This window comes from Monopterus albus, unplaced genomic scaffold (genome assembly GCF_001952655.1).
Source record: "Monopterus albus unplaced genomic scaffold, M_albus_1.0 scaffold309.1, whole genome shotgun sequence".
NCBI lineage: Eukaryota > Metazoa > Chordata > Actinopteri > Synbranchiformes > Synbranchidae > Monopterus > Monopterus albus.
Genome location: NW_018128189.1, coordinates 102,648 through 127,216, shown reverse-complemented (window position 1 = coordinate 127,216; position 24,569 = coordinate 102,648). Strand labels below are relative to the sequence as shown.

Sequence of the window (24,569 nt, the reverse complement as noted above, 5' to 3'; positions counted from 1 at the left end):
ATGCTTTTACAGTTCATTCTGTTTTACCTTTGATCTAAGTCTGTGAGGTGCAGTGCAGAGTGGAAGGAGAACTGAGTGCTTCTTTCTAAAAGCTGTTTATTATGCATCCTACTCAGCCATTGACCTCAAACGCTCACTTTAAACTGCCCTCTGGCCTGGTCCAGGGTCTAGTCAGAGCTTTGTCCTTCCTGATATTTACACATATCAGAGCTATTTCTGTTGGACTCGGACAGAGTGAGGGAAGAAAACACAGCAGTGCTGTGGAATTGTGTTGTTTTTAAAATGTGTATGGGAGGGTTTTTGGCACTTTACAAAACATTTCCTTCCTACATTAGTACACAGCCCCAGTGTGTGAGAGCAGTGTTGTTTGACTTGGTGTGCTCTCTTTCCCCCATGACAGGTAGAATTAAGTATTCAGAGAGGGTGTATGACGCATGTATGGACGCCTTCGACTGTCTTCCTCTGGCCGCACTTATGAACCAGCAGTTCCTGTGTGTACACGGAGGACTTTCTCCAGAAATCACAAATCTTGACGACATCAGGAAAGTATGTTTATGTTTGTTTTTATAAGGTTAATAGCTTTAAAAACAGACCATGTATTAAAAAGTTGCACTTGCTTTTTCCCTTTTAATGAGGAAAACACTGTTTTAGCATAATGTGCTGTGAAAACAACAGCCCTGCTTGTGGTGCATGAAGTGATTCTCCCACGTGTCTCAGACAGCGCTCAGCACTTGGACACAGGGGATTGTTAGCACCGGTCTGATCCTCCCTCTGCTTAAAAAATGTTGAAGAGTCAGATCCTGCTTTCAAACTAATTGAGTAATTCCAAATGGATTTGGTGGCTGCAGTCAGAGGCCGTGCATAATAGAATTTGCTCTATTGAGGTGTCCATCATGCTACTCGTCCAGTAATCCACGAGCTTTTGTTGGAGGCAGGGCCATGCTTGGCTGACAGCAGAGTCATTTATATGTTCCTGTCTGGCCAGAAAAGCCTTCGAGGTACTGAAAGATGAGCACAGTCTTTGACACATCATCCTCAAATGAGGATTTATATCGCTTCAGCAAACAAGCCGGAGTCACGGCTCAATTAGGATGCAGCAGGCGGAAGCAGTATCTACGCTTCACGTGCAGTTTTTCCAGTCATGCTGACAGGTCTCCTTGCATTTTCCTCCACAGCTAGACAGATTCAAGGAGCCCCCAGCGTATGGACCGATGTGTGATCTGCTGTGGTCTGACCCCCTGGAAGACTTTGGGAATGAGAAGAGCCAAGAGCATTTCACACACAACACAGTGCGAGGATGTTCCTACTTCTACAGGTGAGTGTGTTGTCGCTCTCAAGTAGATGAATCACATGGCTTTAATTTCATTAGTGATCTTTTTGAGGGTTTCAGATAACAGCCTAAGTAATGGCTTTCATTCAGCACAATGCAGCGTTCGATCAAAATGGCAGTTTCCATATTAAACCAAAGCTTTTAGATTTGATCAGATTGTATTTCAGAAAGCCAGTGTTTTGGTGCTTTCAGTAGTTTGAGGAGAATAAATCTTGTGCTGATTAGTTTTGGCTTTACTGTCTGTGGTTAAACATTTTCCAAGATGCAGTATTTGAACATCAGGACAGGTAATCATCGCGCAGTGAGGGGAAAGTAGCCATCATCTTGTCTGAGGGATGATTGATCAGCGAACCCTCCTGCCAGATTTCCACCTCTCTTCGTTCCCCTGCGGCTCCTCAGCTGTGAGGAGGAGACCAGTAGTTGTAAGAGCGTGCGGCAGTGCAGTCCCAAGGTCTCCTCCACTATTATGCCACTGGTATTTATGTAACCCGCATTACCTTCGACTGAGCTGGCTAACCGAACAAGAGGAAATGCTCGCAGCAGACAACTCGCACTGTCACAACATGTAATGAAGTGGCACATTACCATGAGGCACAGTCCTGCCTCTAAGTGCGTTTGGTGCTCCCTCTGCTCATTATGGCCTGAGCGATGCTCGCGCGGCCCCAGCGTGGTCCTGAGGCTCTTCACGTGCACCTCCTCCTCCTGGATTTCTTTGTTTTTAATAGCAGGTGTTTCATAACGACTGACTTAATAGTATTTTAATGCTTAGAATGAACTCCAGCGCTGCTGTTGTGGATTTGTGTGGGCATATTTGGCCTGATGGTGTTTATATCTGTTGTAGGTTGATGTGAGCCATTACACTGCAGGTCTCCGATCAGAGCTGAACAAAGTACGTGACTGATTTCACGTGTTTGTGCTGTGCCAGTATCCTGGCTAACCTTCTGCCATTTGGTCAAAGCTCCTCAGGGGTCTTGTTTCCATCAGTGTGCTCCACTTCGTCTGCCCAGGAGATGGTCTCTAATTGGACTCGCACTGGCATTCGGGATTTATGAGACAGTTGAAGCCAGACTGAGAGAGAGCCGTTCCTCAACAGCTTCTCTGTTGCATCTGTCTTGCAGAAACTGGTTTTTATTTCCATAAAACTTTCACAGGCATGGAATCACACAGACTGACTGTTTTCATTTTAGCCTCCACTCACATGTTTGTCCACTTTTAAATGTTATCATAGTAAAGATGCAAAATGTCGCTTGGGCTGCGCACAGTGAAACGGTTTCTGGTGACTCCTCGTGTCGTCCGAGGAGCTCATTAACATCTGTCTCCTGTTGTTGGACAGATGGAACATGCTCCTAAACTCGAAATGTAAAGTGCCAAAAAACAAACCAGGCTGAAATGTATCTTGTCTACCAAATGGCTCCATATGCCACTGTACGTATCTACATCTGCTGCAGGAAATCAAGTGAGAAATGAAACATTTATTCCTAATTTCTTCTTCCCACTAAAGAAAAGAGAGAAGTCTTTGCCGACCTCGTTCCCTCTCGGTAACCGCTCCCTCCTTTTTTAAATCCGCCCTAACAGATGTTTATTTGCGTTCTCAGGTCCACGCTCGCTGTGACTGTTAATAAACTGTCCTTCAATTTCAGCCTCCCATAATAGACTTTCACAGAATTGATGTCAAAATGATTTACCTCTACACCCAGCGTGGTGTCTGATAAACCCCCATACACAAACAAGCTAGTCAAATTAAAGCTAATTAACTTATATAACCCTTTATTCCAAGCCTGCCCCAAAGGACTTCACATTAATAAAGCTGCCATACTGTAATAGTGTACTCCTGGATCAAACAGGACTGAAACAGCACAACAGCTTTGCACGGTTATCATAAAACCTCAGCAGTGTGTTGTGATTGTAGAGCAGCAGTCATGTCCAAAAGGCAAATTTAAAAACCAGCTGGTTTGATGGTGCAGCAGGTCCTGACTCAAACCAGATCTCAGTGCTGTAACATTGACAGCCAGGTTGTATAGACTGCTTCTGATTGCAGCATGTGGGTGTTGTTCATTGTTGTGCTCTGACTGTGTGCGGACATTGAGGTGAACCTGTTTTCAACAAGCACCTACTTTACTGATATCTCAAAGTTGTTTATGTGCTTTTAATGTCTGCTTTTCCTTTGAACGAAGTAGAAAATTGATTACTGATTTACCTACGGTGACAGTGAAATGACCTAGAACTTTACCTCCATCGCTGCTAAAGCTGTAAAGTGACTGTTAGGCTAATCAGACAACATCTTAGATTGACTTTAGTCCGTCGTTATTGAAGAATCCTCCCACATTCACCGAGATGTTCACATGGTGTCACTTATTCATGGTGAGCTGTCGCTCACTCTGCTCATTGCGTAACATAATTCCTGACATCTATGTGGGTTTCAGTCACATGGGTGACAGGAGCCTCTCAGAGGTACCACGGGCATGGAAATGTTTAATAGTGACGTTTTCTGCTAAATAAATACTGTTTGGCAGGGGTTTGTCTTGTGCCTTTTCCATTATTTCCAGTGGAAACTGGTGCTGGAGGATGGAAGGCTGTAAAATGGAAAACTCTAAAGTTTTGCTATAGTTTGCTAGTTGGCTGTGAGGCCTGACGAGATCAGCGTGACCATAACACACAGTCTAACCCTCACCCCAGAAAGAAATGGCTTTCTTCCTGGAAAACGTCTGCTGTGAATGTCATACTTGTTTCATTCTAAAATAAAATGCACTGTTTGAGAAGGATCACACCTGCCGCTCGTACAACACGAGAGCCTGTTTATAAGTGATCTATACGGGGCTGTTAAATTAGATTGTGATTCATCATACCTTCGCTCATAAAGAGCCTGCATTAAATTTCAGGTAGAAGCTCAAGTTGATATGAAAGCCTTCACTTACAGCCAACCTTTCAAAGCGGTATACTGTTCCTCTTTATGAGCCACAGTTGGTTTTAGAACAAATTTAGCTTGAACTCAGTGTTGTATATCCACCGTTTCCCTGTGAACGATCAATAATACCCATGACTTGTATAGTTTTTTTCTATTGATTGCTCTTCTTGATCTTACTGGGTTTTTTCTTGGTGTATGAGTAACCCAAATGTTTGTTGCTTTATTCAACAGCTACCCTGCAGTCTGTGACTTTCTACAACACAATAACTTATTATCTATCATCCGGGCCCATGAAGCGCAGGATGCTGGGTGAGTGTTGTGGCATTTCGTCTGTTCCCATCACACTGTCGCACAGCCCGGGGTATTAAATGAAAAGGTTCCCAGGTGCTCTGGGGGTTCGTTCACACCTGTCTAGGGAGCAGGGCCGGTGCAGTCTGAGCTCTGAGTTAAGTGGTGGTAATCCAGCAGGAGTGAGGTCCACGGATGTGCTGTGATAGTTCACGCACATCTTGTTAAGAACTCTGTATAAAAAGTTTTTCCACTGGCACAGTCAGACCCACCGGTGCTTTTCCCCTCTTCAGGAGTGATTTGGGCACAACAAGAAGTAACAGCGCACCTTGGATTTCTAACAAAGTCACTAGAAAGCCTCTTTGAAGCGTGTTTGAAACAGGCAGGTGGGTGGATGTGTCAGCCTCTAAGCAAGGTGAAGACAGTGAGAGGCACCGCACTCCCACGCCATGGTCACATGGGACACCTCGCCAGGTCTCAGTTCAGTTTAGGGGCCCAAGGCGCTACAGACCACACATGTTATAATGTTAGAGTTTAATTTCTTTAGCTACTGGTACCGTTTTTATAATCTCCAAGTAGTTTCTACAAGGCGAGGTGCAGCAAACACAGCACAGACATTTGATGGGACATCAGTAGACTGGCTGGTTTCAGCCTATTACACAGACTGTGTCGTCCTCCCTCCCCGCTGGTGGGTCATTTTACAAGACAAACACACAGTCACAGTGAAAACAAGACGCCATGAACACTGTGGAGGCTAATTATATCCTGCGGGTTGAGCACCAGTGAGTAATCCACTCAAATGTTTTAATGTTTACTAATCCCTGCTTCCCCTTTGGCCATTTCACCAGATATCGCATGTACAGAAAGAGTCAGACCACTGGCTTCCCATCCCTTATCACCATCTTCTCAGCACCCAACTACCTAGATGTCTACAACAACAAAGGTACGGAGAGGGAACATATCGTTATCAGTTTTCAGGGGCTTGTAACATGAATACTCCAGTGTCATATTTACGAGCTGCCTCAGGGCAACATCACACTTACAGACAGGTGGTTCCAGGTTGGAGGTTCACTGTCGGCCTCGGATCTGTGCAGAGCGTCATGACACTACTGGGCCCTCCCCAAATGCTTTTGCTCTATTTTATTTTATTTTGAGATGATAGCAGGAAAAGTTCAGATGCAATCAGTGACATTATGAAGGGCTCCATTCAATTTAAGAGTTCCAGGGCCCCGGTGTTGTTTATGCCAGTCGACATGATTCTCTGGGACACTTCAATAGAATGGAGCCTTCGTTAATGTTATTAGTAACACCTATATCTTGCTGCTGCCATGAAAATTGCCTTCTGGTTTAGTCCACATACTCTTGAACACAATGCCTGGGTCTTGCTACATGTTCGACTCTGCATTAGTCTCTTGTTTATGTCCATGGTTTTATATTTTCAGCCACTCATAGTTCATCCTCACAATGAGCAACCATGCCACAGCAGCTCTCAAGTCTGAACGCCAAAAAAAAGCAGCTGCTACACAGCTCCATGTCCGAAAGAGCTTAAAGGAACATTGAATCAAAATCTTGTCTTTTATTAAAAGGATGTAGAGCAGGCCGATGTCGACAAAAAGTAGCCTTTTGGCTAACACTGGCACGTCTGCTCTGATGCTGATGAAGGTGCGTTCTTTCCTTTCCTTTCCCTTCAGGTCCTGTTTATTTCCTCTTTGAAGATGATATTGAAAGGGTTTTATGAGGCTTACATTTTAACGCTGTTGGCATCACTGCATTCATCACACTTAAACAGTGTAGGCAGCTCATCAGTATTCCAGTGGAGAACCACTCTGCCCCATAGCACAGAGCAGCTTCGTACTGATGCACTGACCGACGCTGTGACGCTGGTGTGGCCCAGTCAAGTCGGCGGCTGGAGTGAAATGAAGTGGCCCAGTGCTGGTCCACTTGGCACCTGCTTTGCTGTGGTGCCCATGCAACAAGACGGGCTCGCCCTTGTGCTGTGCCTCAGCACTTTCCCCTAGAGCACAGAGAGTAGCTGCTGTGGCTGTGGGGGCGGAAGTGGGCAGGCAACAGGAAATGGAAATGGGAAGAGAGTGATGGTGGTGATGGTGGTGCTGGTGGTGCTGGCGCATGCTGTGTTTTGCAGTTCCTCCCGTGATGAAATGCCACCACAGAGCTTTTTGCTGCAAGTGTGAGGACGTTACGGGAGGGAGCGAGGGCTGTCCAGCTGTTTCGTTTTGGCCCATTAGCAGGTGTGTTTTCTTTAGGAATAGGTTACATCTGTTTGCTCTTTTCCTTAACTCCTCCCCTGGACAATAAGGAGAGTGGAGAAACAGTGCAGCAGTGTTTATTATTAGGACCCTGTTTGCTCAGTGCCAACTAATCTTCCTAGAGCTCACAGTCGACACAACACGATACAAACAAAGTGTTGTCAGGTGTTCAATGTTTTTAGTTTTGGCAGCCAATTGCCTGGCAAATCATTTGCACTTGTCGAGCTCGGTGCGAAACAGACAGAAGATGATTTGGTCTGCGCCCTCGTCTGACCTTTAGTTGATAAAATGTCTCCCCAGAGCGAGTGTGGGTATCAGAAAGAAAAACATTCCTGTGTTTGTTTTTAGAACGGATGTCATTTAGGTGCACAGATACATCTTACCTAGCAAGAATACCTATGCTTTATTTCTATCATCACTCACTGTCTACTTGAAAATGAGACGCACTTCTCTCTCCAGCTAAATCTGTCTCGACGTGACTGGAGCTTTGGCTTATACCAGAAATGTAATAGCAGAGGAAAACCAACCAAATAATCAAGCTGATGGTCTGGCCAGAGATCTCTTAAAGCTGTAGTATGTCGTGATTATGTAATTGGTTCCCAGTTCACTTTTTCAAGCATTTACTTGCCTCGACTTTATGTGTTTCTCCCCACAGTTACATAATTCCATGGAAAAGGCACTGCTAGCCAGTCCTGTTGATGCTCTTCTAATCAATCATGTGGGTGGGGTTCACTGCTACAACCAAAGCCTCCGTAATGAATTGCTCTGCTCTTAGCGTCTTGTGGGAGCTCGGGGCCCACTGAGCATGTCCGATGATTGATGGCCAATCGAGTGGGCACATAAATCTGAAAGGGTAGGAGGAGGCCTCAGCAGGTCCCATCGATCTAGTGCTGTGAGTGGGCCAGATTAACCAACGAGACCTCTACCTCCGGGGGGAGAACGAGAGGGGCACCTCCCATCAGAGAGGAGGAGGAAGTCTTCGCTAGAAGTAAATCGAGCATGTCCCTGAGTCAGGATAATCAACATGTGAATAATTCTCAGGGTGTAATTCTATAAAGCCCGGCCTCACCCATAGGAGTCAGGCGCTGACCAGCTGTCCGTCGCACCTCTGACCCCCGCACTTCTCAGTGAAATCAGCCTGTGTTCAGAGAAAACACAGCAGAGGTGATCTGGAGGTTTTCCCTGTTTGAGCATTTGCTGTTTGAGACCTGAAGTGACTGCAGAGGAAACGGAGAGGGAGAGGAGGCGGGGTGTTGTTGACGCTTCCACATTGTGGAGATTGCTTACAGTTTGGTATTAATGGAACGTTTTTGCTGCATCATTATTGACTGGTCCTGAGAGCCAGCCACTGAATCCTAATGGCTTGGATGGAATAAGAGCTAAATGGCAGTGATGCTGCCAACACTGTCAGTGTTGTATTTTACCCAGAGATGGTCAGGAATGTCGAGGTTCAATCCTTCGCTCAGCTGTTAAACCTCACACAGCCATGTGAGCGTCTCATTTATTTCTTCTGTTATTGTCTCATAATCCGGTGGAAACTGAAAAGGTTTAGTGGCCAGTGGAAACTTGAGAGACAGGTCAAATTGGACGGGAGTCACTTCTTGTCCATTTCCTTTCCGCCCTCCGGTGCTGACTGGTGGGTAGTAGAGGAGGGAGGGCGCGATTGGCTCCTGGCCGCACCGCTGGAATAAATAGCAGGATGGAAGCTGAAGCAGCGATGACGCCAGCGCAGCAGGGAGTTAATTTTTCCCCCTCGTCACAAGTGCCAGCAAGAAGAGTATCCCTGGCCGCAGATGCCCGCCCATCTGTTACCACTCTGGTCATTACTGGGCTTCCCTTCAGTTTTCTGTAAACAAGTTAGCGAACATTTCAAGCATCAAGCAAGAAAAATGAACATAATGTTATCAAGCTCTTCTCCTTCCAAACCAACTGCGATCTAAGCCTCGTTAGAGTATATGATCACAGCAGCAGTGTCCGTGTGGGGCTGAGATGTTTTTAGTGGTCATTCCAGTCCTGCTTATTCACGGCCCCCTTTCCCATCTTTTTGTTTTGAGGAGGAAAACCTAGAAAAGTACTTTGTATGGAGCTGTGTCCTCAACATCTGAGCAAACTCTGAAATGCAGCTGAAAGCTCCAGGAAAAACTACTATTTTGTCTTCCAATAATAATTTGAACTCCAGGGCTTCCTCCACCCAGTGAAGAAGACCATGAGATGTGGTTGAAAGTTGCAGAAGAAAGCTTTTAATTTGAAATCAAGTGCTGTTACTGGTTTGAACAAATCAAAAGCCTCTTCCATGAAGCTGGAGTGAAGTGGAAGTTGAGGTTTTTTTTTTTTTTTCTTCAGAATGCAAAAGAACAAACAGTCTTTTATGACAGATGACGGGGTTTTTCAGGCGAAAAGGTCACATGTGGTCATGCAGTTCAGTACTGTTTTAGAATATTGGACGTTAGAAGAGAGTGTGGACATCTGTACTGCATTTTTATAGCATGCTGCAGTAAATGAGTTGTCATTTTAGACAGACATCTGCTCTTCGTCTGTTGTGAAAACTATCCACACTCATGGCTCCGGTTTATCACATTGTCGAATCATATTGATGCATGAGTAAGTATCAGCGCACAATAGGTCGACCTTTTGCATGCCAGTTTAATAATTAAGAAACCAGGTGCAATTCAGAACTGAGACTCGACTCCCAGCCCTGTTTATGTACACACTGAACATGAATGAAGGGGGTTGCTGTTTTCTCTGCTACTGCAAATAGTCTCATTAATTTATCAGCTGACAGTGAACACGCATTTAATCCCGGAGGTCCACACATGCCTGGCATCAGATGGAAGCAGAGCGCTGATCATAGTGCACTGGTCTGAACCCCAGGCCAGGACGCTGGGAATCGCCCCCTGTTCTCAAAGTAGATTTAACAGTCCTCGTTACCAGGGAAACCGACCCCAGGCACTCCCTTATGAATATTTAACGAGCGGGCGGCACCTTGTGGGATCTGTGTTACCGTGGCAGCAGGCCTTGGCCTCAGCTACTTGGTTCACCAGCGTCAGAGCAGCAGAGACATCTAGCGGCTGTTATGTGGTGTTAAATTTAGCCCTGTAGAGTCGAGCACAGGAGTCACAGCTGTGTGCCACAAGGGCAGTGCGCTGCTGCTGCTGCATGAGAAGTGACTTGGCACGTAACTGTGCATTTGTACTAATGAGTGTTGTGATTATAGCGAAGTAAAGTGCAGCTCCTGTCACCCTCGTATGTTTGTTTAATGCAGTGTCCTAAAATAGAGAGAGGCCCTCGGCCTGCTCGCACCCAGAGCTCGACGAGCAGGTCGGCTTGGTGCAGGGGAGGTTGTTGGGCGTCTCTGTTCCTTTAAAGGGAATCCGATTTGAAGGAGTAATGGCAGGGGGAGCTGATCTCCTCCCCCGCTCTGCCTCCTTCCCTCCGGGCTTTCATGGCTGCTTTCAGTCAAGTGCCTGGACGATGTTTATGCAGTGTGTGATGTTTATGCGACGCCTGCCCATGCGTGCTTTAATGCATGCCAACGCACACACATAAACACCCAGAGCCCCGTCTGAGCCGAGTGTGTCAGGCCTATACTGTGCTTCTCTGACTGGGCTGGGTAGTGGTGTTTGCTGATGTTGATAACCGTGTCATATTAACTGTACAGTATATGGACGTTCCCCTGCAGGACGTTGCTCTGTTTGTGTTGGAGGATGTGTCTAAGTTCATTTGTGCTGCTGAGGATAAAGAGGTGCTGGCAGTGGAATATAATGCTTTGCAGTACTTCAGGGACCACTTTGACTGCATAGTTACTGCACTACTCTACATGCATTACCAGGCCTCATTGATTCCTCACAGAGGCAAATCCCAGCATATCAGGATGGTTCTCACCCCATTTTTGGTGCAGCCAAGCTGCTGGTGATGCCAGGCTCAATGACTTGCTAGTCCTGAGGCAGGAAAGTCCCCCATGGTGACCCAGGTGCAGTGTCTGCTTTCCCTAGGTCTGGACCAGCAGACCGGCCTCGTGTCTATATATAGCATGGATATATTTGTTTGGTGGCTCTCATGTTTTCTCACATTGAGGTCACATGGTGCCTGGCGTGGTCTGTGTTTGGCAGGCGGTTTCTATGTCAGCAGTGCACAGAGACGTGAAAATGACACTGAAGAGAATGAGAACTACTTCGTTCACATCCCGAGTTCTGAATATTTTATGCCTGTATGTGCTTTATTCTGATGGAACTCATTTTACTAACTAATTGTACACAGAGCAGTAGGAACAGTTGGAAATTTCTGGAGATATTCATGTTCTCACCAGGAGTTAATGAGACGATTGACAGCACCTGCTCATCTGTCCATTAAATCAAACGCTACATACAGTGGTCAAGCTTGGACCGTCGCTACCTGAGCGTCCTGTCTCTCCTCCCTTCTCCCCTACTCGCCAGGAGTTGACGCTTTTCCTTTTCCTAATGAAAAGTGTTCAGCCACAAAGACGCTGAGCCTGGTACTTCTGTATCCAGTCCTGTAACTGGCAGACACGGATTACTAACTGGGAGCTGTAATCAATAGACAGAGGAAACGTTCCAGAAGAGGATGGGGATTGATTTTTTTTTTTTTTTGCCCTGCCAGATGCTGGATACCTTAATTTCATTTGTTAGCCCTAATTTGCACATCTCCATTAGCAGCTCTGCTTGTGTCTTAGTGTGTCTGTCAGAGTGAGAGACTGACAATTGTTTGTGTGGGTAGTTTCATACTGGAGTCTTTGATTCACTGTCACCACCAGAGGTTGACTGACAGCATCTGATAACAGCTTGAATTCTATCCAGGCTTCATTCTGGGTGTTGACAACAGTCTTGATCACTTTACACTGTTTTAACTAATTTTTGAAAGCCAAATGGAGCTGTGTAGCAATCAGGACAGCTCCTGTAGCTCACGAATCATTAATACAGCGTTGTTGTTGTGTTTAACACTTCGAGAAGAAATGTTTCAGCCCGTTTGGGAATGGTTTAATAACCTAACAAGGCTTTCGTTTCCAAAGCGACCCTTCTAACCAGCCTTGTTTCTTGTTGGGTAGAGGACTCTGCCAGCTGACGGACTGAAAGGGAGCGTACTGGGAACATACAGTATTTGTAGGCCGAGTGGTGGCTGGGACCAGGATGCAGGCGGTGTGTTGAAGCACGGAGTCTAAACCTGAGACCTCCCAGCACTGCGTACCGTCTGAGGCTTTACAGGAGGAACAGAGAGGCGTCGTGATTTGCATCATTTATACTTTAGATCAAAGTAGTTTTGTTGCTCAGTGTCACTGTCATGACACGTGGATGTTCACAGAGACATCACAGGAACTTTGTGTTGTTTAAACGATTGTTTTTCTGTCCTGTTCATCTTTTCAGGGACCAGTTCATCATCCACTGCTACAAAAGGTTTAGATCGTGCCTCCATGTTTCCAGTAGTTATCAGTGTAATCCAACAGCCGCACACGCCTTTCGTGCTCTCTATGACTGAAATCAAACATTGCTGGGGCAGACGGCACTGCTACAGAAATTCCCTCAAATGTGTTGTAGGTTGCTTTGCTTTCAGTCTGGACACGGTGGCGCCGTTCCATCACATGTTCCCTCCTTCTCCACAGCCTGGAGGAGTTTGTGGCTCGTTCTCCTGCCACAGGATGAAACCCTGAAAAGCTCTGACTTTGTTAATGGCCTTTTTCCAAACGATATTTCAGAGGGTAACAGTCTTTCTCAACACTGCCTTTGTACAGAGAGAAGCTGTTGTTGTAAGTCATCAACAGAAGTTGGGACACATGTTTTTAAGGCTTCATCCACTGCTGCAGTCAACCTGTTACCAGGTCCCTGAAACATGTCGTTTACATACATCTTTAGTTTTTGGTGGCTTTTTTTAAACCTGTGGGAGTCTGCAATGGACATGTCAATAAAAACTGGAGTATATATACATCTTTACACATCCGTGCACATTTTCATAGCCACCTTCCTTGTCACTCTCCCCACCCCAGCGGCAGTGCTGAAGTACGAAAACAACGTGATGAACATCCGGCAATTCAACTGCTCTCCTCACCCTTACTGGCTGCCCAACTTCATGGACGTTTTCACCTGGTCCCTGCCCTTCGTCGGCGAGAAGGGTGAGCTACACATATACTGTTCAGTCTCAGAGTGATTAGGATTTAATATACACTGAAATGAGAACATCAAGTGCATGCAGTTTTGACAAATGTGTTGTAATGAACATCCAGTTTCCTCAGTCAAACTTTACAAGCTCACTCAGGTCTTTGCACCTGCATGACTGACTATGAGGACTTTGTCTCTGTCGCCTGAGACCTTGACCTGCACCATCTTTTCAAAATAATCAGCACTATTTGCTTCATCTGTGTGCGGTCCTGATGTGTTGCCTCACTACGTAGTTCATAAATGCAACACTTATTACACAACATTCATGACGCATGAGAAGTGACAAAATGCTGGTTCAAAGGTCTGTACAGGTCAAATCAACAAAAAGTAGAAGTCAGTGAAAAATGGCCATTCCTTAAAAATGACCTCTCCTAGCAGGGACGATGCTGACTGGGTGTGTGTGTCAGAGTCGCTGAGCACCACATGACCTCGTGACCCAGACACAAGGTTACTCATGAAGTGGTATATTAAACAACACATAAAGTAAAATATGTCGTAGAACACATTTCTCTGTATATTTCTTATTTCCTTTTTTTGTTTTGCAGTGACTGAGATGCTAGTGAACGTACTGAGCATCTGCTCCAACGATGAGCTGACGACCGACGAGGAGCTGGACGGTAAACACAGATCACAGACGACACTGCAGTTTGCCTTATCGCCACCAGAGGGAGTAATCTGCTAACAGGAAACACACACACACTCAGAATCTCGCACTCTTTTTGCATGTTATGTCAGAACAGAGCTATTTAAATATATTAAATGTTTAAACATTCTTCAGTGTATTCGTCAGCGGAGAAACTTTCCAGACACGTGACGCAGCCACTGCCTTCATCAGACTTCCTTTAGATATAACCCGCTAGAAAATCCAAAAGTCTAAAATCATCACAATGTAAAAGTGTGAAACTACTTTAAACACTGTTGCCCGACAGTTTGTCAAACAGTATTCATGCTTCATATAGTCACATAATAGCGGCCAGTTGGACTCCTCTGTTTGATCCTGGTTTACAGCTTATCTACAATGACATGGGCGGTTTCCGTCTGCCTGACAGGAAATGTTCTCATCGGTGCTTCCGCCGCCTCCTCTCTCATTGTGTTTACTGATGCACACGGTTGGACTGTGTAAACAGCACCCAGCTGGGTGGAGTGTCAGGATGTCGCCAGATTTCAGCGACATCTGACTCTTTTTAAGACATTTAACTGCTGACGGCTCATTCAGGTGATCGGCCAATGGGTGATCAGGGTATATACGGAGGTAGTGTATGAAGCAGGACAAGTGGAAAGGGTCCAGATGTGTATGAGTGGTGTAGTAACATCTGCTTTCTTAGGAGTCTATTGCAGATAAATTGTTATTTCAGATTTAACAGTACATGAATGTACTCGTGCACCACACACGCCTTCACAGATCATTTTCCACCGACTCATTCTCTGTGTTTTCAGCCGATCCTCTTATTTTCACACGTCCCTGCTCTCACCTTCGCTTTGTGCCGTCTCTGAAGCTCGGTTCTGTTTCAGTTTTGCATCTCCACTCATATAGATTTTCTTACTTGTCACCATGTTGACATTTGCGTTGTCTGTCTCACTCATGATTTCCTCTCCTGTGCCCTTACAATCTCTGATAATCCTTGTTGGCCTGTTCTTTATCTGCTGCTGTTTCCAGTTATATTACGTTGAGATTTCAAACTTCACTACTTTTCACATATCTCTGTCTCTCTCTCTCATGCTGTGATGTTACCTCATCTAATCTCTCTTTTTTTTGTTTTCCAGAATTTTGTGTTCAAGGCATCACTGTCTTTCCACTTGTTGTTGTTTCTTGCCTCTTATTTCGCCGTGTGCCTCCTCTCCTGCCGCCTCCTTTTTCATTCTGCAGCCATCCACTGATCTCTCTGTCCTTTCTTTTGTCTTCTCTTCTGGGGGTGTTTCATGAGAAGGACAGCTTATATATCCCCCCAAAAAAGGTACAAACATTAGTAACCCTGGTGTGTGCAGAGGTAGATAGAGGCAGACCTTGGTCCAGTGCTTGCTCTCTGCATTTCAGAAGTATGTCCACTAACGTCACTGTTAAACGCACCCTCTAACACGTCTACTGGGTCTTACTGCTGCTCGTTATTAAGTGTGGTAATTAAAAATGTGTCAGTAGTGGTAGAGTTACATGCTCGTGCTCCAACAAAGGCCAAATCTGACATAATGACAAAACAATATTTTGAGGAAGGTCATTCTCATTAGCCGAATGAATGCTTTTGCATGTACGTGCTGGAAAAAAGAAAGGGGGGGGGATTGATCCTCTGGGCACAGGGTTATGTAATAAAGATTTTTCAGTTGAGGATGAGAGGAAGACTTTTGACTAAGCCATCAGACAATCAGCTCTTTCCTTTCCACCACATATCAGCTTCATTTCCATCCTTCATACCTGTGCGTTTTCCAAGCTGGCTCCCTGGGGCCTTGAAACTGTTATTCTGCAGAAGAGTCTCTTTAAACAAAGTCTTGTTTTCCAGCTCAGGAAAATCCTGTTTGTCTCCACAACCAAAACACAGCACAGGCACATTAATACAGCATGTGCTCATCAGACATGTTGAGCAGCCAGCAGCACATTTATAGCTGATGCAAGAAGATTTAACAGGGGTGAATGATATGTAGGAGTTAAAGTTGAATGGTACAGGTGGCATGACTGCTAAGTATTACTCAGTTGTGATGTGTGAATGGATTCAGACAATTTTCTATAATCTGAATTTCAGCTTCAATAACCACATTGTGTTTGCATCGTGTTCTTCTGATGCACTTCTGCAGAAAACTAATAGTCCAGCAAACATGCTCCATGAATTTTATAGTATTTTAAAAAAGGCACTTGGAGTTTTTAAAGACAAAGTCCTGCAGGCACAGCAGTGTAGATGACACTTCCACAGAACGTGGTTTTATACATGCAAGTCATACTCTGTATGATCCTTTCAGGTGCCACAGCTTCCGCCCGTAAGGAGGTCATCCGCAATAAGATCCGTGCTATTGGCAAGATGGCCAGGGTGTTCTCTGTGCTCAGGTATGCAACCATGAAGACCTCAGCTGTGTTTGACCATTGTCCTGTTACCTAAATGGTGAATTATCTAACATTTTGCACATTGTCTGATAAACCGCCAGCAGTCATGTCAAACTGCCATGGAGGAGCTCTGGGCAGCTAAAAGTCTGAACCAGCAGCTGTCAGAGTGAAGAGGTGGCGTCTTTAGCACAGAGAGAGTGGGACAAAGAAAGAGCAACAACCAGGGTTAACATGGGTTTGGCTGTTTGACATGGAGAGGGTTAAAAGCAGCCAGAGGACTCGGACTGGATCCAGATGTGGCCTTCTTCCTCCTGGACATGTTAGCATCTAAAGCTAACAGATTTTTTTTTTTGGGGGGTAGCATTAGCCACCTAGCATGGTCAGGATTTTACCTTTGTGTTAAATTAATATGGTTTTAATCTGGGAGGAACTGGATCTTTGTGTCACATCAGCAGTAACCAGAGCGTTCTATTGGACTGACACATTAGTCAGCTAACACTAGCTTCAGACTGGAGGCTGCATTTGGTACGGCTTGTCTCAGTAGCTCTGAGGAGTGTGTTATTACCGTTAAACTGTTCTGATTCACTGGCACCGTTCTTATCAGCTCTGCTCGTAGAGGGCAGCTCTGTTCAGTGCTGATGAATCTGCTGTACACTGTCTGCTCCCCACCAGAGGGTAGAAAAGAGTTGGCGACTAGCTGATGAACATAATGAAGCAGTTAGCAGCTAAAGAGCCAGATGTTTCCCTCCGAAGTAGCTGGAGACCAACAGCAGAGCTACCTGTGGCACTTGGATCCATCAGCTTCAAATGACACTCGTGTTGTTCTGTGTCTACTGGATGAGCATTTAAACGATCTGCACCCAAGTGTGTTCTGCATCTGACATGACTGTGTTTTAGCAATTGTAAGAATGTCCAGAACACACATTTCAGAATGTTTTCCGAGTGATGCACAGTAAATGACGTGACTCGTTCTGCGTTGATATTTCAGAGAGGAGAGTGAGAGCGTGCTGACGCTGAAGGGACTGACCCCCACAGGCATGCTACCAAGCGGAGTGCTGTCCGGTGGCAAAGAGAAGCTGCAGAATGGTAAGACTGTCACCGAGTATCCTGACACCCCCAGCGATGGCCCCCAGAGCAGATTCTCTCATGCTCACAGATTCTACATACACAGCAGTACCCTGAGTAAAGTGCTAGCTCAGTGTTTAGGGAATACTGCATGCACAGACGTCTTCTCTTTTCCCTCAGTGACGGTCCTGGAATTACAAGCTGCCTCAAAGTGATAGTGCAGGTGTAGTTGCATGTTTCTGGCAGCATCAGTCAGTGTCCTCTGTAGTCTGTGTGTTTAAATACTGCAAAGCAATAACAGCTGCACTGTGTAGTTGTCTTTCAGCATGACTGTATTACAGAGTAGTATCAAGTCCCCCCTGCCCAGACAATGTGAAACACTTTCTGCAGATGTTCTTTGTTCCTTCTCAGATGTTTCTCTCCATTACTGCCCTGTCATCCCATCCCCGTCTCTCCCTGTGTTCCTCTGGTTTAATCTCCAATATTACCTGTATCTTTTTCTTTCTCTTTTCTCCCTAGAAACTGCAGGTATAATTGGTTGTGCAAGTATTCCGTGTTTTTCAACTTTGTCTCTGTGAGATGAGTTTAGAGTTCAGTTCGCCCTCTCCGCCTTACGAAGTTTACAAGCTGCTGCAGCAGGGAGGTCGAGGCTTTCTTTACAAACACTTCAAATTGCCTTGGACTTCTGATTTTTACAAATTCAAGCACTAGGTGTGGGTCTCAGCAGCGCTCCGACGGGACTCTGTGACTCAAAGGATGAATTGGGACTTGACACACCTGGCTGTGAATGAACAGGCCATCGCCACTGTCTGCCTTTTCATTCACAGACTAAAGCACAAATCCAGACAACATCCCTCTCCTCTCACAGTTCTCACAAAACCTCAGCTAGCACCTCGCAGGAGGCACATGATGCTAGTCTGCACACAGAAATGGCACGTAATCCAACAGCTTTCACATTAAAGTGCCACTTCTTACCTCTGTATTAAAGCACACACAGGTAACATTTAGTGAACAGAGAGAGTTGTGTGAACAGGTACCAGTTACAGGATGTGTATAATGGAGTAGAGATTCCTGTTGCAACGCCGGTAGAATCACATGGCTGCCTCCTCCAAGTCGAGGCCAGCGTGCTTCTGCTGTCGTGTTGACTCCGTCACCATTCTGTCAGTTCTGTGCCTTTGTTGCATCATTTCTCATCCTCATACTTCACCAGTGTGTAGCCGTTACTGTGCTGCCTCATCCCTGTCTGTGTAGGACTGATCTATACGTCGTGTTTATTTCTGATCTCAGGGATGACTCTAAAATCATGGTAAGTGGTTAAAACAGTGGTGTTCTTCTCCTCACACTTCGCAGAAGCACACCAGCACTTTGATATTTCATATCAACAGTTGCTGCTTCTCACTGCACACAACACAACAGCAGCGCCGCTCCATGGACCCCGCAGTCAGACCTTTTCCCTGTTTCCATGTGTGCTCTTATTTGCATAACAGTGAGGAACCTCTGTATCTCCAGCTAGATCTCGTTGTATTTGCTCAGTGTTCGTCCCTGCACTGTTCATGTTTTCTGGCTTCTCTGTCAGACCTGTTCAAAGGTGCGGTCATCTCTGCGAGGTTGTTTGCTGCCACAAACTGTCACTTTCCCTTTACAGATCTAGAACTCGTCATAAAGCTAAGGCTCATCCCCCCCCCTTACTAACATCCATGTGTCCTTTGTCATAAACTATGGATTTGATGTTAACCTTTGTTGTTGGCACTGGCTGCCATTGCTACTCATTGACTTGTTCCTGGGACAAAATGAACTCCTCTGCTCACTTCTCTCATTCGTTTTGCAACCCCCCTCTTCTTCTCTTCAGCTACTATTGAAGCTATTGAGGCTGACGAAGGTAAATGGGTCTGGCTGCCCTCTTCTGTTGCTTTTCATGGCAATAGACAGGGCTCCGCTGGGTTTTCATCCATCTCGCTGGTGCTTGATAGTGTGTTGGGTGTTTGGGCTAACAAAATGTGGCACAGTATTAACAGGAAAGAAGTAAGTAACTAGGGTATCCTGTGGTCACATGTGTTTTAAAGGGGAATGGATTTCATAGCACAGATTTCATTGCAGAGGGCACCCTGTGAATATGAGTGAGAGCAAAGCAGACGCCTCGTGTGGGGTTTCTTAGTGACCAGCAAAACGAGCATGTCCTGGAGAACGCTGCTCCTGTATCTCTACTGGTTCAGACTGTAATACCAGCCCAGTTCTACTTCTCATGTCTGATGTGTAAATATTGCCGTTGATGCATCTTTCACAGAAACCTGAGATAATCCAGGTTAGCAGGTTGTACTTGAGGAAATGCAAATTCACACTCACGTACTGTGGGAGGTGTAAATACATGGGTATCATCAGGTGTTCTGGCAGCTCCGACGAGACGCTGGCTGAGTCAGCCTGGCCCAGAGATTTGGCTGTAGCGACAAATGAAAAAAGAACCCGACAATAAATGTCTCCAATACGGTGTCGGGCCACCAGAACGGCTTCAGTGCACCGTGGCATTGACTCCACGAGTCTCTGAACTCTACCGGAGGGCTGAACACGTCCTTCCAAAATATCATGTGGTGCTTTGATTGTTTTAAATTCTCACATATCTACAGTATAGATCGAGCACTGGCTGGACTATAGTATCTAGAATGTTGCTTTGTAGATGGAGGAGAATAGAGACAGGTTCAGCGCTCTAGAAGCAGTATGACATCTGTGAGAGAAAGGTCATAGCTGTGATTCATCTCCTGCCTTCTGACCGAGCGTCCCCCCTGCTCTGCCCTCACACAGTCCAGTGAAGTCTTGCTATGAAAGCCTCTAATGGGATTTCCCCTTTGAAACCACTGAAGCAGTTGTGCATTGTTGTTGCAGTTCTCTGAATTTAACGAGCACGTAGTTTTCCTTAGAGTTGGATCTGAATTGGAGGAGCCAAACGCCCCACAGGAGGCCTTGAAATCCAAATTGGATTCTCCATAAAATAATTATTAACATCTGCTTTGGCGCAAGAACAACCTCAACTGCGAGCTAAATAGTAGTTTGCCAGCTGCTATTTACATTGAACGTGTCCAGTACTTCCTCTCGAGCCCCACAGAGGACAGTCCGTTGTAGTGTCGAGACCCTTCTCTGCTTCTCTCTCCATGTGGATCCTCTGTGGCCCTGCTGTGTCGTGTTCTTTCCTGTGCGCTGCTAATAACCTGTGTCTGACCTGTGCTATGCAGCAACACAACTACCCATCATGCCCCAGTTTGTCCTCTAAAACGAAGCCGCCCCCCCCCCCATTCTAGTGAAGGGTCTTTGTAATCGTAGTTTGATTCCCATCAAGACCCCCAGTCTGTATGAACGGTGGAGGTAGCGCAGCCTGTCGTAGTTGAACTGGGCTGGTGTGAATATGGGAACGGCTCCTCGCTGGAACACTTCATATTTCACTGAACTGAATAAAGAAATGGTTTTATTCAAAGTGGAAGTGAACAAACTCCACTGTTCAGGCCTTTTAGTCTAAACGGTGTTGTGACCCCCACCCCTCATAACCTCCAGCGAAACCTTGAATTGCTGCATGCTCCAAGCAGACGAGACAAGTGGTTAGCACCCAGTACCTCTGTGGCGTCTCTGTACGTGAGCTCGGTCTCGTGTGCTCCCTTTCTGTGGAAGTGAATGTCTCCGTGAGCTCCACGCTGCTGTTTTTGTCTTGTTTTGACTCCCCTCGTTCTTTTGATCATCCCCTTCTTCCCTGTGACGTGACGGGGTGAGCTGGACGTTCGGGGTCCTCGGGTGCTCTGGAACGTGCCGCACTTTAAATTTGTCATTTGTAATTAATGTGTCTAATATTTGTAAGCTGCCAGCGCAGGACGACCATTACATGGTCCCAGATTGTCACAGACGCCGAGTCCAGCACGGATCGATGGCACAGCGAGAACCTGTTGACCCTGATGCCAGCAGCGCCCTTTGTAGATTTAGAAGGATCACTGAATCCTTTTGTGTGTCCAGTCACGTTATTCTGAAGCTCTGATAAATGGTGTTGTTTGTCATTTCATAAAAATGAGTTATCTTTAATTCTGAAGCTCTGATAAATGGTGTTGTCATTTCATAAAAATGAGTTATCTCTATTAATTTTGTTTGTTGTTGAGCCACCATTCAGTACCAGTATATGCTGCTGTCCCCTACAAACACGACACGTTTAAACAGCCGTGTGAAGACTTAGTTGTCACGTTGAGCTGAAGGAACAGTTTGGGGAGATGTGCTCATCCACCTCCTTGTTGAGGATGGACTCCACTCATGTGTTCATCCAGTGTAAGGCCACAGTCAGCGGCTCGTTAGCTCGGCCTAGCTAACATCCAGAGAAGTGTTACAGCTAGTCTCTGCTCACTGCCAGGCCACATTTTTAGAAAAATCACAAAGTTACAGATAATTTGGTGAGAAATTTACACTTTGTTTTTGATTAAAAAACAAAGAGATAACCTGTTTAGTGAGCTGTAGAGGTGCTGGTAGGATGTTCAGGCTTCTCACTCATTTTTCATGGATGATTTGCTGTTTTTGTTACAACACCTGCCTATGATCCGAGATCAGCCAGAGCCGAGACAGATCTGGTGACGTGTGGCTGAGTGTGAGCGAGAGTGGCCCCATTCTTCTCACTGTTTCATCTGTCCCTTCTCAGTCGCTCCTGATTCATTCCCGTCTCCCCTTCTCCTTGCATCTCAACAGCCATCAAAGGCTTCTCGCCCCAGCACAAGATCACCAGCTTCGAGGAGGCCAAGGGTCTGGACCGTATCAACGAAAGGATGCGGCTGACGGGGCCGCCCCGCCCCCAGCTTCAGCACGGCCCGCCACCGCTGAAAAGGGGCAAAGGGTTAAGAGTGTTGGAGTGTGTCGGGGGGAGGCATCAATGGCTCACACTGGGGGGACATCTCACATGCTAGTCTTTGGATATGCCTTCATAATCTTAGTTCCTAGTCCAATCCGCTAAGTTATTGCCGGTTCACATTTCTGAGCGGTCAGGCCGCTACCGGGCCTGATGTCGCCGCACACCAGTCTGTCAGAGAGAAACAGAGAGGCCACCAGTTTTCTTTTGTCTCCGAAGAGCCTTGCTCATTCACACCGAAACGGAAAGTCGCGTCACTTCTTACTAACTATTGTACGTTTACAAAAAGACAGCACTAAAAGGACAGAACATGAGACGATGTTTTTAACATATAAGGGTGTACAAACTAAATAAGGACTATTTATTGTTAACTTTTTTTTGCTACTCTTTTAAAATAGCTCTAAACCGAATTAGGCAGTCTTAAAAAGAATGTTGCAATGTTGTCGAAATGCCAAATAACGGAACGTTTTATGGTTTTGTACATATTCTGCTTACCTCAGGTTCTTTTGGTGTGTGCTTTGACCTGATTTTTCTGTATAATGGCTAAATAACTCGGTAATGAATACCTATTTTCTTGAGTTTCATAACTGGAATTTAACTATCTATCATTTGCAGACATGTCTATTTTTTGTCTCTTTTGGAAGGGGGGGGGGGTAGATTTATCGTGGCTTGCTGGAACTGAGTATTAATTTTTCTCTTTCTAAGTATTGCGAACAAAGTAAAAATAGAGAACCTATATTGTGTAAAACAACAACAAAAGAATACAATAAAGTGTCTGCCTATGCATGTTTTATAAAAAATCAAACAAAGGAACTAGAAAATCTGAATACCTTGGCTGTGGAGGCCTGTTTTGAAATATACTGCGCTTTAGTGAACATATACTGGAAACGTATACCTTGCATACTTTCAATTTAGCACCATGATGCTCTATGCCTTCGACTTCTTTTGTAATTGAAGCATTTACTGATCTAAGATGGATGAGAAATCCTATTTTTAACTTGTGCTTGTAAGTGCACACAGTCCAATTAAGCATGTTTGACAGTTGTTGTGAGGTGTGTGGTTACATGTGGAACTCAAAAATGCATGACTAGCTGTTTGTGTCATATAACAGGTAAATCGGTTTTGTTCTGTTTTGTAAATGTGCCACAGAAAGTGTAATTTGATTATGATTATTATTTGGATCTCTGCTTTGTATATCAGTTACGGGTTTGATATTGCTCAGTACTTTAAAATGAAACAAAAAATACTTTGATCTTTTTTAAGAACTGCTTAAGTGCCCAAGTAATTCACTACACGACATGAAGCCTTGCTTTTGTAATTTAACTTCAGAACTGTTGGCAGATGAGGCATGCACTTGCAACTATGAAAAGTATTTTATATAACTGTTCAATAAAAATGTGCATGAATTTCAACTTCAGCCTTTTTCTCGCGTGCGTGTGTGAGCGAGCGTGCGGCGAGTTCGGTTTCTGGCAGTGAATCCGTGTTGAGTTTCTCTCAACTGACAAACGCTGCTGCCACGAATCTATATAGGAAACTGCTCCTTGGCAGCTTTGCAGCAAAGGTGTTTCCTCCTCATCAGCCTTGGTGACTTCTTTGATTAAAGTCTGAAAACAGAGCCAAGATTGTGCAAGAATACCTGTGTACACAGGAGACTTCCCCCTTATACAAACAGAAAGTGTGGATTGGAACATGTTTATGTTCTGTTATGGCTTGTTTCAAATTATTCCAGCCTGCCAGTGCAGTCTGTAGTAGTTGTCCTCACAAATAAATATACTGAGGCAGACTGTATTTCTTGTCCCTGGTTTCTCACGTCTTCTTTTGGTCTCTTCAACTGAAATCAAACAATGCTCAGCTCAAAGGAAGTAAACTGACTTCCTGTTAAGTGGACCTCCCATAAAGCAGGAGCTCGGCTCTGTGGCCTTAGAGGGATAATGTGGGACGTCAGAGGAGTGAGACGTAGCTGAACCACCAGTACTTACACTACATTCATATTTACCACAAACAGTTCTGGTCCTATGTTGCCCTACAGAGTTGGAGAGGCTGCTCATTCTGCTGCGAGCAGTAAAAGACAGGCCCGTGGTTCAGGCCGGTGCTCGAGCTGTTAACGAGGTGTAAGTTCAACTGCTTTAGTTGTGGTCAGACAACACCACATCAGGCAGCGTTGGAACCAGGTACATTTACACAGGTACTTTTGAGGTGTCTGTACATTGAGTACTTTCTTTTTCTGCTACTTCATACTTTGACTTCACTACAGTTTAGAGGCAAATATTGCACAATTACTTTTCAGAATCAGATTCATTTAAAAAATAAAAACCTAATCATAGGACTCAATTAGCGGCACAGGGGTGCAGCGGTTAGCACTGTTGCCTCACAGCAATAAAGTTCAAGCCCGGGCCGACTCAGGTTAGCAGAGTGTGTGTGGTTGTGTGTGAGTGTGTGTGGTTGTTTGTCTACGTGTCAGCCCTGTGACAGACCGACAACCTGTCCAGGTTGGGCCCCGCCTCTCACTCAGTGTCAGATGGGATTGGCTCCACCCCCCATGACCCTGTTCAGGAATAAGCGGTGTAGATAATAGATTGATGGATAAGACTTAATTGATCCCCAGTGGAAATATTAAATTACCAAGCAGTAATTCAGATTATATGAGCTGCAACATTA

The 24,569-nt window shown here is 45.4% G+C and overlaps 1 protein-coding gene across 1 annotated transcript in view; it reads left to right on the top strand.

Moving 5' to 3' along the window:
• The window catches only part of LOC109973877 (serine/threonine-protein phosphatase 2B catalytic subunit alpha isoform-like), a 63,130-nt gene extending 39,104 nt beyond the window's left edge, over window positions 1-24,026 (top strand). Inside the window, exons 5-16 of the mRNA XM_020623731.1 lie at window positions 184-218; window positions 401-546; window positions 1,176-1,315; window positions 4,467-4,544; window positions 5,372-5,466; window positions 12,786-12,911; window positions 13,503-13,574; window positions 15,904-15,988; window positions 16,974-17,071; window positions 18,900-18,929; window positions 21,755-21,892; window positions 23,941-24,026. Coding sequence (XP_020479387.1) covers window positions 184-218; window positions 401-546; window positions 1,176-1,315; window positions 4,467-4,544; window positions 5,372-5,466; window positions 12,786-12,911; window positions 13,503-13,574; window positions 15,904-15,988; window positions 16,974-17,071; window positions 18,900-18,929; window positions 21,755-21,892; window positions 23,941-24,026 — 1,129 coding nt within the window. The remainder of the gene's footprint in view (window positions 1-183; window positions 219-400; window positions 547-1,175; window positions 1,316-4,466; window positions 4,545-5,371; window positions 5,467-12,785; window positions 12,912-13,502; window positions 13,575-15,903; window positions 15,989-16,973; window positions 17,072-18,899; window positions 18,930-21,754; window positions 21,893-23,940) is intronic.
• Window positions 24,027-24,569: the final 543 nt, after the last annotated feature.